General features: G+C 46.2%; 1 protein-coding gene across 4 annotated transcripts in view; it reads left to right on the top strand.

The window, feature by feature from the left end:
• Positions 1-18,676, top strand: part of SMG6 (SMG6 nonsense mediated mRNA decay factor) — a 265,269-nt gene that overhangs the window by 62,688 nt on the left and 183,905 nt on the right. For all 4 annotated transcript variants that reach the window (XM_017866931.1, XM_017866959.1, XM_017866949.1 and 1 more), the window contains 2 exons: positions 5,835-5,896; positions 13,983-14,128. In XM_017866931.1, coding sequence (XP_017722420.1) covers positions 5,835-5,896; positions 13,983-14,128 — 208 coding nt within the window. The remainder of the gene's footprint in view (positions 1-5,834; positions 5,897-13,982; positions 14,129-18,676) is intronic.

Genomic DNA, 18,676 nt, shown 5'->3' with positions numbered 1-18,676 from the left:
TTTTTTTTTTTTTTTTTTTTTTAATTCTCATCTCATCTCTGACAGGAAAAATGACGGTAAGGAAACACAGTGCCTCCTGGAACCTTCACAGGCCTTGTCTCAGGTGTGGGAGCATAAATGGCCAGTGGGCAAGTTGTATGTTATTTATCCTTGTTCTTGGACTATAAGCTCCTTGGCATTAGAGACCCTGTCTTGTTGGTTTGCTCCTGTACCCAGCATAGGAACGCGGGGATGAGGATGACGTGTGAACAACATTACCAGTGCGCCCACATCCTCCTCCGCCTTGTGATCTCAGTGCTTGAGAGAGACTGATAAGTGAGCATTGATTGAATGCTATGAAAGCCATTTGACTAACAGGTACTCATGAAATTTGGTCTCCACCTATGTTGTCTCATATCTAAGAGGACAGATCCCTTTTCTAAAATGCAACCAACTTTTGTTTTTTAAAAAATATATGGGGCCAGGACCAGTGACTCATGTCTGTAATCCCACTACTTTAGGAGGGTGAGGCAGAGGATCGCTTGAGCCCAGGAGTTTGAGACCAGCCTGGGCAATATAGTGAGACCCCGTCTCTACAAAAAATACAAAACTAGCCAGGCGTGATTGTGTGCGCCTGTAATCCCATCTACTCAGAAGGCTGAAGTGGGAGGATTGCTTGAGCCCACGAGGTCTAGACTACAGTGAGCCTTGATTGTGCCACTGTATTCCAGTCTGGGTGACAGAGCGAGACCCTGTCTCAAAAAAAAAAAAAGTATATAAAAATGGAAACATTCCATACAGACAAGAGAATAATAATTTATGCTCCTCAAAATTACTTTAAAATGCACTTTGGAATTCCTTTAATACTGACTATCATTACTATCCTTAAAATGATTCACTTTTCAGAAATTCAGTTTTTCACACGACTCTGTACAAGCAGGAATCACTCTTTCGGAACTGAAATTGGGCCTGTTTCAGAATCCCCTCCTGTTGCGTTGTTGTCTCTGAGCAGCTTTTCTCTCCTTCCTTGTTCCACAGGCACCAAGCCCTTAGACACAATTGTGAGGGATAATTTTTGAGGCTTATGTAAAACATCTACTCCTCAGACTTCTTTAATTTATATTATTTCATTTCATCCTTTTAGTTCTGAGTTAGGTAATAATGTCAGTGGTAGAAATTCCATTTTACAGTCCAGGAACAATCCAAAATATTTTACTTACAATCCCACAGTTAATGACAGGACAGACTTTACTGTGTGTCCAGAGACCTACCCATCCATCTGCTGCCATTAGTGTCTCTTTGGGTTGAGCACAGGAGTCCACAGTGAATTTGTTTTGGACTTGAACTAAGGAGACAGAAGACCCTTAGTAATGCTAACACTGCCTCTCAGGGATACACCCAGGGAGCATTTCTGTTTCAGTGAACAGTCCGTAAGTATGTAAGGAAGATCTGAACGCAGGTAGCCTCACAATTTGAAAAGTAACATCTATTTTCCATCTGAGCGAGAACCATCTAGATGTATTGTTAAAAATAAAAAAGTCTACCAGGCAAGGTGGCTCACGCCTGTAATCTGAGCACTTTGGGAAGCCAAGGCTGGAGGATTGCTTAAAGCCAGGAGTTTGAGACCAGCCTGGGCAACAAAGTGAGAACCCTATCTCTACAAAAAATAAAAATAAAAATAAATTAACCCTGTGCATGGGTATGCGCCTGTAATCTTAGCACTTTGGGGAGGCGAAGGTGAGAGATTGCTTTAGCCCAGGAGTCAGAGGCTGCAGTGAGCCGTGATGTTGCCACTGCACTCCATGCTGGGTGACAGAGTGGGACACTGTCCCTAAAATAAATAATAAAAATTAAATAGCTGTAGAAATGGAAGTCAGTCCATGGTGATGTATTAGAGAGGAAGGAGAAAGGAAGCTCAGACTAAGGCTTTTGTGACTGTGGATTTGGTGTCAGTTAAGAGTTCTCCAAAGTATCTGTCTCAGTGCTAGTTGACTTCATATTGTCTCTTGTAAATGTTGTTTAGGTCCGATTTGATCAATATGTAACAAATCCGCTCCCTCATGTCACACATCTTCTAGGATGTATCTGCATTTTTAGCTCCTTTTCTAATTGAAGTGTTATTGATGACAACAAAGAGAAAGTATGTTTAGCAGTGATGTTCAGGCTAAAAGTAAAGCAGTGGTTCTCATTAACTAAGGTTAGGGAGAATGTGTGTATAGTTTGAAAAAGTTATCTGAGATTTTCTTCACTCCCACTAGTTGAAAAGTAATGCATTGAAATTGACTTTTTGCAGTTAAAATATGGTAGTGGCAAGTATGGATTCAGGTAATTAGGTGGGCTTCATCTCCTACACTAAGGGAAGGATCTTGGTGAAGTACAGTCGCAGCACAGATGTTCCAAACCTCTTGGGGCTCTCATTTTAGTCCAGGCAGTGCTGTGGTTCAAACAGTATGAGTTTCCTACCTAATCAGGCAGGAAAACTTAAAAGCAAAACTTGAACGGCTTTTTAGTTGCTCTTATTCCCTCGTTAGCCCTTCATTGAATCAGCTCACCAGTTCTTTTCCTGAGATAGGTGTAGGATAAGAGAAAGAAAACTGTATTTGGAATCTGAAGACCTGGGTTCAAGGTTTTTTTTTTTTTTTTTTTTTTTTTTTGAGACAGAGTCTCGCTCTGTCACCCAGGCTGGAGTGCAGTGGTGCGATCTCGACTCACTGCAAGCTCCATCTCCCGGGTTCACGCCATTCTCCTGCCTCAGCCTCCGAGTAGCTGGGACTACAGGCGCCCGCCACCTCGCCCGGCTAGTTTTTTGTATTTTTTTAGTAGAGACAGGGTTTCACCGCGTTAGCCAGGATGGTCTCGATCTCCTGACCTCGTGATCCGCCCGCCTCGGCCTCCCAAAGTGCTGGGATTACAGGCTTGAGCCACCGCGCCCGGCCACCCTGGGTTCAAGTTTTAACTCTGCTATTTACTAGTGTAAAGTTGCTTAAATTTCTGAGCTGGCTTGGGGGATGGTATTTAGGCTGGAATGAAGTGAGTTAGTATCTTTTTGTTTGTTTGTTTGTTTGTTTGAGATGGAGTCTCACTCTGTCTCCCAGGCTCCTGCCACCACACCCAGCTAATTTTTTTTTATTTTTAGTAGAGACGGGGTTTCACCATGTTGGCCAGGCTGGTCTCGAACTCCTGACCTCAATTGATCCACCTGCCATGGCCTCCCAAAGTGCTGGGATTCCAGGCCTGAGCCACTGCACCCGGTCTCTTCCATTCTGTTGATGGAGCCCAGTGTCCCTGGCCCTGACTCACCTTGCTGTATAGACAGGTTATCTTCAATGAAATATTCTGAGCTTTTTATCTATAAATTAATGTTAAGCTAGTATTACCGATTAAGTGTAACTCATTTAAAGCAAAACTAGAGTGAACATTCTATGCAGAGTTTGATGTTGGTCATTGGTAAAGTGGGAATGTACCCCTTTTCCACACTTGGCTTCCGTATGAAATAGATGGAACTGCCATAGCTTGGTTGGTGTTCTGTTTTGCAAGAGGATTAAACAGGGAATTTTTCCTTTTGGGGCAGACTGCCCAGGGATACTGGACTCCTTGTCCTGACCACTGGGATCCTGGGGTCAAGATTCTTCACTTCTCTTCTGGCTGGCTACAGAGCCCTGAAGATACTGCTGCTAGGAGACCAGGGAAGATGACAAGGAGGTTTAGTTTTTCAGTTGTCTCTGCTGTCTTTGGATTTGAATTGAAATTTGTTTCCTTCCCTTGTTTTGCTGAGAAATCTTTTGGTTTTGATGGAAGTAGATTTTCTAGAACCTTGAACCATGATTGTAAATTGGTGGCTCATGGGCCAGATGTATCTGGCAAATGTGTGTTTTTTGGCTTCTTTAATGCTTACATTATTTTCATTAGTAGCCAACATGTAAAAGCCAGAGGATTTCACATAAAAATCCAGATTCAGTCAGGTGCAGTGACTCACACCCCTGTGATCCCAGCACTTTGGGAGACTGAGGCAGGAGGATTGCTTGAGCACACCATTTTGAGACCAGTCCAGGCAACATAGTGAGAACTACAGTCTACAAAAAATTTAAAATTAGCCAGGTGGGGTGACACTACCTGTAGTCCCAGCTACTCAGGAGGCTGAGGCAGGAGGATTGCTTGAGCCCAGGAGGTAGAGGTTGCAGCGAGCTGTGATCACACCACTGTACTCCAGCCTGGGCGACAGAGTGAGACCCTGTCTCAAAACAACAAAACAAGCTGGGTGCAGTGGCTCACACCTGTAATCCCAGTACTTTGGGAGGTCAAGGCAGGTGGATCACTTGAGGCCAGGAGTTGAAGAGCAGCCTGGCCGACATGGCAAAACCCTGTCTCTTCTAAAATGCAAAATTAGCCGGTTGTGGGGTGCACGCCTGTAATCCCAGCTACTCGGGTGGCTGAGGCACGAGAAGCGCTTGAACTGGGAGGTGGAGGTTGCAGTGAGCTGAAATCATACCACTGCCCTCCAGCCTGGGCGACAGAGCAAGATTCTGTCTCAAAAAACAAAACAGGCCGGCGCGGTGGCTNGACAGAGTGAGACCCTGTCTCAAAACAACAAAACAAGCTGGGTGCAGTGGCTCACACCTGTAATCCCAGTACTTTGGGAGGTCAAGGCAGGTGGATCACTTGAGGCCAGGAGTTGAAGAGCAGCCTGGCCGACATGGCAAAACCCTGTCTCTTCTAAAAATGCAAAAATTAGCCGGTTGTGGGGGTGCACGCCTGTAATCCCAGCTACTCGGGTGGCTGAGGCACGAGAAGCGCTTGAACTGGGAGGTGGAGGTTGCAGTGAGCTGAAATCATACCACTGCCCTCCAGCCTGGGCGACAGAGCAAGATTCTGTCTCAAAAAACAAAAACAGGCCGGCGCGGTGGCTCAAGCCTGTAATCCCAGCACTTTGGGAGGCCGAGACGGGCGGATCACGAGGTCAGGAGATCGAGACCATCCTGGCTAACACGGTGAAACCCCGTCTCTACTAAAAAATACAAAAAACTAGCCGGGCGAGGTGGCGGGCGCCTGTAGTCCCAGCTATTCGGGAGGCTGAGGCAGGAGAATGGCGTGAACCCTGGAGGCGGAGCTTGCAGTGAGCCGAGATCGTGCCACTGCACTCCAGCCTGGGCGACAGAGCAAGACTCCGTCTTAAAAAAAAAACAAAAAAAAAACCCAGATTGCAGTTTCCAGCTTGGGCCCACATAGAGGATTTGGCTAAAACTGGGGTGGAATAGTCATAGGTTGCTACTGTCTCCATCAGCATACTTCATGCCTAGCCCTGCAGACACTTGAATTTTCAGCTCCAGACATAGAACATGAACTCTAGTTTTTAAAGCTGGCGAAGTACAATTTGATGAGTTAGTGGTGGGTTACCTTGCTCTTGGTTATCAAAAAAGAGTCCTGCTTTCCTAGCTAAGAAGGTAGAAAAATAACTCAAATAGAACCAGGGACTTCACTAGTATCCTTGCTCCTGTAAGAGTTTCATTTCCATGATTATGGAGCCAGGGTGGCTCCTAGATCCTCAGAGAGCTGTGGGCATCTTTCTTTACATCCTGCTTATTCAGATTCACCACCTCATCCCCTGCACACAGGTGCCACTGCCGGCAGAGGGTGCTGTCTGCTCACTGAGCCTGCTGTCATCTTGGCTCAGCTGAGCGGCAGCTGTTGGGCATGTGCCCTGGGTCTGTGAGAGTTTGGGTATGTCCATTTGGTTCCCATCCCTAGTGCCCACCCCTTAGACCCTGGCCAGGTTATTGTGTCACTGGGGACTCTGTTCAGTAACAGGAAACTGTGGAAAGTTTAATTGTTTTCTCCTCTCCCTTTTCCCCATGCAGCTGAACAAAAGGTTCATCCTCAGTTTTCTCCATGCCCATGGGAAGCTGTTTACCCGGATTGGGTAAGTGTGCAGGATGTTTATTTTATTTTCCTACATTACAAGTCATTTTGGAATTTAATATTGTTAGCAACTGGACTGTGTTTGTAACTGAGGGCACAGGGTGTGAATTCTTAGAGGCCTCCACCTTCTCTTCTCTTCCCTTCATCATCTGTCCTACTGTGCTCATGAAATTTGGGAAATATTACTCTCTATCTCTCTTGTTTCTTCTTTCTCTACCTTTACTGAAACCCTTCTTTAAATACAATCTTGTCCCAGCCCCCACCCCGGTCCCTCTGGGTTTCTCTTTCTTCTGCCTTCTGGCTCAGTCCCCAGTGAGCGCCTCAAGGCAGTCGTGCTAAATCCCTGGGTGCAGCTGTCAGGGGGTCCTCTTTGGGAAGAATACCGTCCACTAATTTTCTATCAAAAATAAGAGTAACATTTTCTCTCTATGTCCTTCTGACCCATATCCTTTCCTCCTATGCTCAGTTCCTGTGCCATATTGCTGATCTCATTAAATACCAAGCCTCTTACAGTTTCATCATCCACCATGGATTTCCATAGACATCTCAGGGAAGGTGGTATGTGCAAAACGAACACTTGACTGCTTAAATTCCTGGAAACAGATCGAGTTTTGAGTATTCCTTTATTCCTTGGCTGGATCCGAGTTCTTCCTCACTGCGTAAAACTAGTGATCCTAAGCCCAACATAATGCCTACACACCAGAGCAGATGGCTGCCTGGAGCCTCTTTAGTACAGGATCTCCCTGAGTGTAGGAGAGTGAGGAGTGGAGTAGGTGGCAGTGCCCCCAGACCAGTCTTCCACTCGACCAGTCTTCCACTCGACCAATCTTCCACTGGATTCTAATATTTTCTGAGTTGGAAGTTGTATTGTGAGCTACCCTTTGGGGTGATTTGTTTTGAATTATAGATACCCCAGTTATTGTCAGTGTTTCCCTTTCCTTTCCCGTGATAACTTCGTAAGTTTATCTGTAATTCTCTAGAAGGCTGGCTTTCTTTCTTTCTTTCTTTTTTTTTTTTTTGAAACAGAGACTTGCTCTGTTGCCCAGGCTGGAGTGCAGTGGCGTGATCTCGGCTCACTGCAACCTCTGCCCTCTGGGTTCAAGTGATTCTCCTGCCTCAGCCCGCCGAGTAGCTGGGATTACAGGCGCGCACCACCACGCCCAGCTAATTTTTGCCTTTTTAGTAGAGATGGGGTTTCACCATATTGACCAGGCTGGTCTTGAACTCCTGACCTCATGTGATCCACCTGCCTCGGCCTCCCAAAGTATTGGGATTACAGGCGTGAGCCACCATGCCCGGCCTAGAAGACTCTCTTAGTGGAGGTAGGGGCTATGTCACTTTCCACATACTGTTGTAGATAACTTTTTTGAGAAGTGGAAAGGCTTGGTTCCACTGGAAGAACCTGCTCCACGGGCGGTGGACTAGAAAGTGTGCTTATTACATATTCATTCAGTATCAACCTGGGTAAGATTGACGGTGATGGTCATTGCAAGCATAGTTTGGATTTCAAAATGACTTGGGAAAATTGGAAAAGGTACTAGTAGATGGATCTCTATCTGTAGACATAACAGGTGGAGACATTCACTTAGGCAAAGTAAACTAGATGCATCACTGGTCCCATCTCCTGCCTCCCAACTCCGCTGTCCTGCCACTGCCACCAGTTTAAGTTCCACTCTGGCAGTTTTTGCCTCACTATTGTATTCCTAGAGCCTAGCATGTAGTATTTGTTGTATAAATGAATGAATTATAAAAAACGGATGGATTGCCAAGCACTGCAGAGAAACATGTAGTATTCTAGTAGGTTACTGTAGACCCAAGACAGTCACTAGTGAGTAATGTAAGGCTGTAGTTACAAGGTGGAAGTTACTTACATTTTTAAGATGATACCGGAATCATCTTAAAAATAACACATCAGAGTAGGAAATACCATTGTGCTACTCTTAAAGTAACAGTTGATGGTACTCCTGCTTTTTATTTATTCTTTTTTTTTTTTTGAGAGATAGAGCCTGTCTGTGTTAACCCAGGCTGTAGTGCCATGGCTATTCACAGACATGATCATACCACAATATAGCCTTGGACTCCTGGCTCAGCCTCTCGTGTCACTGGGACTACATGCTCCACCACGACAACTGGCTTATTTACCTTCCTTTTTTTTTTTTTTTTGAGACAGCGTCTCGCTCTGTCGCCCAGGCTGGAGTGCCCTGGTGTGAGCTCGGCTCACTGCAAGCTCCGCCTCCCGGGTTCATGCCATTCTCCTGCCTCAGCCTCCCGCATAGCTGGGACTACAGGCGCCCACCACCATGCCCGGCTAATTTTTTTTTTTTTTTGGTATCTTCAGTAGAGATGGGGTTTCACCGTGTTAGCCAGGATGGTCTCGATCTCCTGACCTCGTGATCTGCCTGCCTCAGCCTCCCGGAGTGCTGGGATTACAGGCTTGAGCCACTGCGCCCGGCCTATTTTTCTTTTATAGTTCTTGTTTTTTCATCCTTCTCTCCTTTACTGCTTTTCACTCAGTGTTTTCTCTCCTTTTTTCCTTGGCCTATATTTGTTCTTTAAATTTTCCTCTACCATGTTGCCCTAAGTCGAGATTTCTCCACCCTTGGCACTGTCGACATTTTGAGCCAGGTGACTCTGTTGTGAGGGGTGTCCTGTGCGTTGTAGGATACTTAGCAGCGTCCCTGGCTTCTTTCCATTACGTACCAGTAGCACACTCCCCTACCAAATGTGATGATTCAAAATGTCTCCAGACATTGCCGAACGTTCCCTGGGAGACAAAATTGCCCCTCGTTGAAAACCACTACTCTAGATATTTCTTGCCCTGTTAGAGACTTTTGGGACTAAAAAAGTTATAAATCTTGGTGCAGAATGTAGGAACATTTAGGATATATTTTTATCAGCTTATGCAGTAGTTACACCCTGATTTCCCCTCCACTTCTAAAATTCTTATATTTCAGCACATATTTTGGAATAAGTTTGGGAAAGAACCACAGTAATGATTAAAAAGCCAGATAACGACCGGGCGCAGTGGCTTACACCTATAATCCTATAGCATTTTGAGAGGCCAAGGTGGGAGAATCGTTTGAGCCCAGGAGTTCAAGACCAGCCTGGGCAACATAGGGAGAAGACTATCTCTCTTTTTAATGAATATAATAGAGAATTTTTTTTTAAGCCAGAAAATGAGATCTGAAAGGAAAAATTAATTTTAAAAAACATTAAGGTAAAAAATATTTATTTAGAGGCAACTGTAGGGTGCCTACATGCTTAAATATAAAAGGGTCCTAACAGGATAGTCTTGATTTTTATGGAATGACAGTAAGAAATTGGCTTCTGTTGTAGCTGGAGAGATTTGGGTTAGGTGTAAGAAAATTTCACAGAAGGGAAGATGGTTGAGAATTTTCTTTTTTTGGAGGCCTTTAAAAATGAATAGATTATCTTATTTGTCCGAGGTGGTTTACTGTGTTCCAGGTTATTTTTCAGGATCTCTTTTATTCCTGCCTGTAACATATTCTGTTGTCAAAAAGGTAAAGCCAGCCCAGTTTCACCTTCATAAGAAATGACTTACGGTAGTTTTCATTGAGGAAAATGTATGTCAGTTCTAGGCACTGCATTCCCTCTATGGGTTTCCTCTTACTCTGTCCTGGAGGTAAAATAAAATTGAGCCCCATATTTATTCTGGAAGGCAGAAACAGAAATAACATTTCTATTGCAGGGAGAAAGGTATAGACGTCTGTAAGACTAGGAAAGCAATGGTCCCAAGCCACACACAACATCGTGGACTGTTGCCTAATTACCAAGAAGATGTGAAATGTGGGCGGCGTTGAGAACGAATTGAGAGTGAGGAGATTGTAATGGGGAGCAGCTGAAGGCACATCACTCTCCCGCCTGCCTTTTCAGAAAAGCCCCGACGCTGCGCTTCCGGGCATGGTCTGCTCTGTGCCTGGTGCTCCACAGTGCATCAGCATAGACTCGAATGCCTACTATGTGCAAGATAAGTCTCTTAACTCCCAGCACTAGCTGACCAGAGGTTCAGAGCTTTAGAGGAATTATTCAGTGCCAAAAAGAGTTTGTTTTTCACTGCTTACTAGTTACAAGATCTTGAGAGTAAACAAGTCAGCGCTGCTGTGGGCTTCAACTAACCTGATCAATGGTTTAAAGAGATGATCTCTGAGGTCCATTCCAGTCCTGATGTTCTGTAGCACTATGATTTGTTTTTTTTCTCATTTCCACCCTGTCACATGGCTTAGTTTTTTGGTTTTGTTCTTTTGCTCCTGGGTTGTTGCTATCTTGCTCTGTTTTTAAAAATTAAGAGGTTGAAAAAAACTAACCTGGATTGTTTTCTGCAGAGAATGTTGTCTAGCCCAGCTGTGTTCCTCAGCATCTGAGGGCTGAGTCCTGCTCGGTTAGTCACCGTCTGAGTCAGTCCTGGGCCTAGGTCCCGGTGTTGTCTGAAAGATTCGTTTCTTGAAACTGCCATTCAAATGAAACAAGGTGTCCCCAGAGATCACTTCACAAGGCACCACTTTTGTCTGTGAAACACACAGCCCGAAAACGATGGTATCTTCTGAGGTTTTAAAGGATAGGGACAGAGTCATCTCGGATTCAGGAGAAGGACTCAGTCGGGGTGCCGTATGGTTCCTGACAGACCCTTTCCTGGTGAGAGGCAGATCAAACCTGCGCTCAGACTCCAGTGAGAGAGGTTAGGAAGCTGCAGCGTCTAGGCTCTGAATTTGTGACAGATAGTATGCTTTTGCTTCCTATTATTGCCTTGATCACAGTTACCACTTTAGTTTTTACTTGCTTGCCTAGTCATGCTATTTGCATAGCTTTAAAGTCTCTTGGAATTCAAAGACTGATGTATGTATTTTGTACTTTTAATTTTTAAAAACATAATGCTTGTGCCTGATTCATTTCTTAAATTAACAAATGTTCTGAAACACAAAAGTAAGATGTATTCATTATGGGAGAAATCTTTTTCTTTCTTTACAGTGCTCTTTGTAAAGTATTTAGAAAACTCAGCAAAGAAGAACAAATAAAAAATTACCCATATTCCTACCACCTAGAGAAAACACTGTTAAAATTTTTTCAATTTTTTTCTACATATCACATACATACTTTTAAAAATTGCTTTATAACTTTTTAAAATATATTTTGAAGTTTCTCTCACATGATTAAAAAATGTGATACAACTTTAAAAAACTAGTATTCAGTTGTACGCATTTACATCTTAATCATCTATTGTCGGGCACTTTCGATTGCTTCCAATTTTTGGCAATTATAAATGACCACTTTTTATAAGTTTTCTCTGTTGCTTCTCTTCCTACTTTATTGCTGCGACTGCTGTTTCTTCTTAGATATAATTTTATAATTATTACATAAATATCCAGAAATCCTTAAAAACTTATAACATTAAAACTAAGACTAAAATTTCTTTTAACTCTGTGCCCTCCAAAAAGATAGCACTAGACATCAGGGCGTGTATTCTTCTAGACCTTTCACTGCCTTTACCTGCTTACTTACATATGTGTCCATCAGACTTACTTACATATGTGTTCATCGGTAAGTGTAATTTTCTGTCTGTAACGCAGGGTGAAGCAAAGATGATTTCTCAAAGAGAAAGACATAAAACTACTTACAGGTAGTTTGAGGCCAGAATTAGATAGCATTTTGGTTACAAAACTGGAAACCAGAAACCACCTACTGAGCCCTGAGGAGGGTTCCTCTCTCTGTGTGTGCCTCCCGTGGTTACTGCTGAACAAGGCTGGTTTTGCATGAGTAGATCCACCTTCCCTCGCATCTAACTAACATTTGAAGTTACTCTAACTTACATCCTTCTGCATTCAGTTTTTTCTTTTGTTTTAATCATGTTGAATTAACTGACAGGCAAAGGAAGAATTTTTTTTAAAAAACTTTTTATAAAAAGGAAATGTGGACAGTTTGACCTGGTACTCGTTCAAGACTTCAGTCTGACCCAGAGAGTGTTAATGGATCTGTTTCAATTCCTACCCCAGGGAAGAGGCTTCCTCAGACACAGCTTCGAAGCAAAACTGTCCCACGTGACACTTCTGTCCTGTCGTTCTGTGCTGGCTCTCTACCGCCTTTCAACACGGAGACACATGGCTCTGAAACTTGCCCAGCGTGGCTGCTTTTCAAGCAGAGTGAACGCTGCTATTCTCGTAACGAGAAGTGCTAGCCCCCCTCCCCACCTCTGACCAGAAAGAGTACTGCACAGTGTCAGGATTTAAAATGAAACCTTTGTTATAGCCCATGGGGAAAAATGGATCTAGTCCAGCCCCAAACATATCACTCTCTGCCATTCCACATCTTCCAAGAGTTTTAACGGCTCTGACATTTTTTAGAGAGAGAAAAAAAAAAAGAGTTTTGTTTTGTTTTGGAGGGGTGGGTACTTGAAATGGCATGTGGAGAAAAAAAGCAAATGCATGGCATCTTTTGTGCCAATGAAAATGAGGACAGCTCAGCAGAGAGGGGAACTGGAATGTAAACTGTAATTGACCCATAACTGTGGCACGACTTCTGGGCACCAGGGGGTCAGTAATAGGAGTTGCCATCCAAGAGCAAGGAGTGAAGATTGCCAAGATTCCAGAAAACCTGGAGTTTTCTAATCTGGGGAGTGCACTACTCGATCGGGAAGTGCCAGGATGGGTGAAGCTAGAAGCACCTTCCTCTAGAACTTGAAACTGGTTTCTCTATTTTGAGAAGGATTACCTTCCTTGTGGCTTTTCAGAAGCTATTTATTAATCCAACCTGGAGCTTTTCCCCAACCCCACAAGTATGCCACAAGCAGCTTGCTTATTTGGGGTCTGGGGGACATGGTAAAAAATACTTTGGTGACCACGAATTGTTCGGCATAGCCATAAGGCCTATGTGCCTGGTTATTCTCTCTAGCACCAAGCTTGAACTTGCTTTTTCTTTCTGAAGACTTCAGCTGTGGTTTGTTTCTGTTGCCAAAGAAGCTCCAGGCATGCACCGCTGTTTGGGATCCAGTGGCCACAGTTGGCGAGGAGTGATTTGAATGACCTCTCCTTAGGAGCCCTAGGTCACTGGCTAGATTTCTGCCTCCCTGCGTTACTGCCTCTTCCTGTATTGGGAGTGGCACTTGGCCAGGGCATTATATTTCCACTGGCCTGAAAACATACAGACCCCGATGAGCAGAGGCTTGTGAGAGGGAGGAGGAAGGCAACACAGGAAGAACTGAGACAGATGACTGGGGGCCTCTAGGTCTAGGCATTCTTCAAGGGGAAATTTGGGATCCTTAGGTGGAACAGTCAGTGTGATAGTACCTCAGAAGACAACAGCAGAACTATGTCTGGTTACCTAAAGTAAACTCTTGAGTAAAAAATGTTTAGGCCGGGCGCAGTGGCTCATGCCTGTAATCCGAGCACTTTGGGAGGCCGAGGCAGGTGGATCACTTGAGGTCAGGAGTTCGAGACCAGCCTGGCCTACATGGTGAAACCCCCATCTCTACTAAAAATAGAAACATTAGCCGGGCATGGTGGCACACGCCTGTAGTCGCAGCCCCTCAGGAGGCTGAGGCAGGAGAATTGCTTGAACCTGGGAGGCAGAGGTTACAGTGAGCCAAGATTGGGTGAAAAGAGCGAAACTTTGTCTGAAAAGAAAAAAAAAAAGATTCATGTTACTCTTTTAATTGAATTCAGTTTCATACCAAAGAGTTTAGGGACTGTGAAGGTTTTAGGAAATTTGTTGAGTATTTAGAAAAGCTGATGGTTTCAGAGAGAAACTTTGATTTCAGCTTGAACGCAGTTATTGCCAGGGGTGAGGAAATAGCATACCAAAGCATAATCACTCATAGTGATTTATCCAAAACTTGAGTTGTTTCCGTCTCTGAACCCTGAAAACTCCTTTATCCTGAATTTGTTCAAAATTGCAGGATACTGGGAAGGTTTGTGAAAATAGCACAGTAATGTCCTAGGCAGTAGTTGTCTGGTGTGTGTGTGTGTGTGTGTGTGTGTGTGTGTGTGTGTGTGAGAGAGAGAGAGAGAGAGAGAGAGGGAGAAAAAGAGAGACTGAAAGAGAGCATTGCCTCACTGATGGGTTTGCTGTATCTGCAGAATGGAGACATTCCCTGCAGTGGCTGAAAAGGTCCTCAGGGAGTTCCAGGTGTTACTGCAGCACAGCCCTTCTCCCCTTGGAAGTACCCGCATGCTGCAGCTTATGACCATCAATATGTTTGCGGTCCACAACTCCCAGCTGAAAGGTAAGGAATGTTTAGTTTCTTCATCTAGAATATAGACAGAAAGATTAATGTAGCTTCTTTCTACCATACCTACCTCCCCCCACCCCACCCCAGAACACACACACCCTCCCCTTCCTACCATTGTCTCAGATATTTAGTTTACTTTGAAATCTATATAACTCTCTAGTGCTTGGGTGGGATGGAAGGAGGGAATCATGGGTATAGAGCTTAATTTGCAAATGCAGAGATGCTGTTGCACATCTGGCCACACGAAAGGCAGCAGCAAGGCCTCTTGAAGGCTGCAGACCCAGAGCCTCTCCCAAGGGAGAGGCATTGCTGAGATATTTCATTGCAGAGACCATACGCTTGGCAGGGATTGGGAATAGCTGTTTCTGGACTCATGTACCCTGTTTGTTCAATATGGAAAAGTCTAGTCCCTATGGGATATCCCTAGTGGGAGCCTGCCAGGGAGTAAGAACCAAAAATTGATGAACTTTGGTGATTCAAATCTGGAAGCACAAAAACCACCAGGCCCAGAATTTGGCTGGTATACCAGTGTGCATTCTGAAATGTTTTTCTGAACATTTTGGGGTTTTTTTCATAGGGGGTCGGGTGGATGTGGAAGTAGAGGGGAGAAGGGCAGATTGACAGGGTTTTAAATGCTCTGATGACCAGGTCAGGGTCAAAGGATGTTACCAGGATTTCTTCCCTTCCCTTCTGTTCCCTTCATTTCACTTAGGTAAGGATGATATGGTATGACTTGATGGAATTATGTAGCACGGGGATGGCATTATTTTCTGTGTTTATTTACAAGGGTGATTTGGTCCATGCTGCCAAGGAATCATTTCAGAACAGTGACAGAGAGCGTTTGGTCTCAGGGCAAGAAATGCCAGGAAGTGGGAATTGGCCCATAGAGACCCTGCTGTAAAACAGATCTGGTGTTTCTTGACGGAGTGCCGCTGGGTCTCTTGTTGCCCCTTTTCGTAGCACTTTCTCTCACTGTGAAGTTGATTTATTTATCTCCCCATTTGTACTTACGGGTTATGCTTCACTTGCTTGTGGTGGGGGAGTGAGTATGCCACACTTTGCCTTGAAATGGAAATGTCGGTCTTTCTGGGATTAGGCAAGGTCCTCTCAGAGTGTGTCTGGGTTCTCAGTCACTTATGAATCCTAGAGGATTTCCTCATCTCGTGCTGCCTGCTACAGCGTTTACAATTCCCAGCAGAAAGTGAGATCAGGGACTTAGATGCCTTTTTGAACTTGGCTAATTTTTCCTGAGATGGCTATTTGGGTAAATGGCCCTGAGGAAGCATCGAGTCCTAAGTGGCAGCACTGGTTTTCAGGGAGAAGAGAAGAAAATTTGTAAAGTGCTGTGCTGGTGAGGCCCAAAGGGGAGGGACAGTCTGCACCAAGTAGGAAGCCCACTTGACTCTGGAAATGGGCCCTGAAGTGTCCTCCTGTTCATCTTCCTCCCCAGGTGTCCTCCTGTTCATCTCCTCCCGAGGTGCCCTCCTGTTCATCTCCTCCCGAGGTGCCCTCCTGTTCATCTTCCTCCCGAGGTGTCCTCCCGTTCATCTTCCTCCCCAGGTGTCCTCCCGTTCTCCTTCCTCCCCAGGTGTCCTCCCGTTCATCTTCCTCCCAAGGTGTCCTCCCGTTCATCTTCCTCCCGAGGTGCCCTCCCATTCACCTTCCTCCCGAGGTGCCCTCCTGTTCACCTTCCTCCCGAGGTGCCCTCCTGTTCACCTTCCTCCCGAGGTGCCCTCCTGTTCATCTTCCTCCCGAGGTGTCCTCCTGTTCACCTTCCTCCCGAGGTGTCCTCCTGTTCACCTTCCTCCCGAGGTGTCCTCCTGTTCATCTTCCTCCCGAGGTGTCCTCCTGTTCATCTTCCTCCCGAGGTGTCCTCCTGTTCATCTTCCTCCCGAGGTGTCCTCCTGTTCATCTTCCTCCCGAGGTGTCCTCCTGTTCATCTTCCTCCCGAGGTGTCCTCCTGTTCATCTTCCTCCCGAGGTGTCCTCCTGTTCATCTTCCTCCCGAGGTGTCCTCCTGTTCATCTTCCTCCCGAGGTGTCCTCCTGTTCATCTTCCTCCCGAGGTGTCCTCCTGTTCATCTTCCTCCCGAGGTGCCCTCCTGTTCCCCTTCCTCCCGAGGTGTCCTCCTGTTCACCTTCCTCCCGAGGTGTCCTCCTGTTCACCTTCCTCCCGAGGTGTCCTCCTGTTCATCTTCCTCCCGAGGTGTCCTCCTGTTCATCTTCCTCCCGAGGTGTCCTCCTGTTCATCTTCCTCCCGAGGTGCCCTCCTTTTGATCTTCCTCCCGAGGTGCCCTCCTTTTGATCTTCCTCCCGAGGTGCCCTCCTGTTCATCTTCCTCCCGAGGTGCCCTCCTGTTCATCTTCCTCCCGAGGTGCCCTCCTGTTCATCTTCCTCCCGAGGTGCCCTCCTGTTCATCTTCCTCCCGAGGTGCCCTCCTGTTCATCTTCCTCCCGAGGTGCCCTCCTGTTCACCTTCCTCCCGAGGTGCCCTCCTGTTCATCTTCCTCCCGAGGTGCCCTCCTGTTCATCTTCCTCCCCAGGTGTCCTCCTGTTCATCTTCTCTCAAGGTGCCCTCCTGTTCATCTTCCTCCCGAGGTGCCCTCCTGTTCATCTTCCTCCCGAGGTGCCCTCCTGTTCATCTTCCTCCCGAGGTGCCCTCCTGTTCATCTTCCTCCCGAGGTGCCCTCCTGTTCATCTTCCTCCCGAGGTGCCCTCCTGTTCATCTTCCTCCCGAGGTGCCCTCCTGTTCATCTTCCTCCCGAGGTGCCCTCCTGTTCATCTTCCTCCCGAGGTGCCCTCCTGTTCATCTTCCTCCCGAGGTGTCCTCCTGTTCATCTTCCTCCCGAGGTGCCCTCCTGTTCTCCTTCCTCCCGAGGTGCCCTCCTGTTTATCTTCCTCCTGAGGTGCTCTGTTCATCTTCCCATCTCCACTAAAAACAACCCACAGAGTTCAGTGAGCTGCCTGTCTCAGAGCTGTAGCCTCAGCCAAGACATTGTTCCTGCACCAAATGACCTGTGGCTTCTTTAGGTGTGAATGTGAAGGACCTGCAGCCCTTGCCCATGAAGCATCTGTTTTCAACAGCTTCTATTCCATGGAAAGGAATACCTTGGCCTTTTAATAGGCCATCAGTGAGTCTTTTTCTTGCAGCTATTGTTAAGTAAAGGTTAAGAAAATAAGGGTAGGTTGAGTGCGGTGGCTCACGCCTGTAATCCCAGCGCTTTGGGAGGCCGAGGCGGGTGGATCACCTGAGGTCAGGAGTTTGAGACAGCCTGGCCAACATGGCGAAACCCTGTCTATACTAAAAATACCAAAAATTAGCTGGGCTTGTTGGTGGGCACCTGTAATCACAGCTTCTCAGGAAGCTGAGGCAGGAGAATTGCTTGAACCTGGGAGGTGGAGGTTGCATTGCAAACTATACTGCAGCCTGGGCAGGCAGAGCAAGGCTCCATCTCAAAAATAATAATAATAATAATTAAGAATTAAAAATTAAAAAAAAAAAGAAAATATGGGTAAAAGGAAGGTAAGATGGTAAGTACAGAGAAAGAAATTGGTTGTTCCCTGATTTGAGGCCAAGGTACTTTTTCTAGGACTCTTCCATGGTGGGTCATAATGAGTACCTTCTAGCCAGGAGAGACATGTAAAAATAAAGCCCGTACTTGAGACCCTACTCTTCATTACTGGTCTGCTCCTGACTCTCACCTCATTGTTACCTCAGTGAGGTAATTGGGGCCAAGAAGAGTATGAGTTGAGGTGGTCAGAGGCTCCAAGGGTGTTTCAAGGAAAAACGGCCCAGGCCACAGGATATAACACTCAGCGAGGACAGAGAGCTCTGTGGACGTGCTGCCAACTACCCGGTGTGCAGCTGAGGCGGCCATCCAGACCCCACTGTGTGGGCTGCCGTTGGGAGAGGGGCGAGCAGAGTCTAGACCCCACTGTGTGGGCTGCCATTGGGACAGGGGCGAGCGGAGTGCTCAGCAGGGCTGGCTGGTGGGAAGATGCACTTTTCCATTTCCCAGCACATGAGTCATCATCCTTGGTCCCCTGTGCTGTGCTTGCCTGGACAGTGGCAATAAGGGGGTGTTGTGGCTGAGTAGCAGCATCTGTGCTGGGGTGGAGAAGGAAGGGGGTTGGGGAGAGGGTAAAGATTTAAATCCTTCACTAATCAGCAGCAGTTTGAATCACATTTTTATGAGTAAGGAAGTGATAAATCAGCCCTGCGTGTTCAACCCCCAAGTCCCGTCAGCCAGTGCCCTTCTAAAGGTTTCTCCCCTGGCCAGTCTGCATGCTGTCAGAGTTGCCACCCACCCTCAGGGCCCCGGCTGCCTGAAGCCAGGAAGCAAGAGCCTGATGCTGCCGTGCCCTCCCAGGTGCTGGGGTCTGTGGTGAATTGGCAGTCACTGCAAGCTACAGAACATCTGGGCCATCATTTTTCTTTCCATTCCTTCTTGGACATGTCCTTCTGGGTGGGTGTTCGCACATGTCAGTTTCTGGACTCTGTGGAGGAGGAACATTCCAGCCTGAAGCAGAAGTGATCTTGTGGCC

Source organism: Rhinopithecus bieti, unplaced genomic scaffold (genome assembly GCF_001698545.2).
Source record: "Rhinopithecus bieti isolate Rb0 unplaced genomic scaffold, ASM169854v2 scaffold_22, whole genome shotgun sequence".
In the NCBI taxonomy this organism is placed as follows: domain Eukaryota; kingdom Metazoa; phylum Chordata; class Mammalia; order Primates; family Cercopithecidae; genus Rhinopithecus; species Rhinopithecus bieti.
The sequence above is the reverse complement of the archived record's forward strand: the minus strand, read 5'-3'. Positions and strand labels throughout refer to the sequence as shown.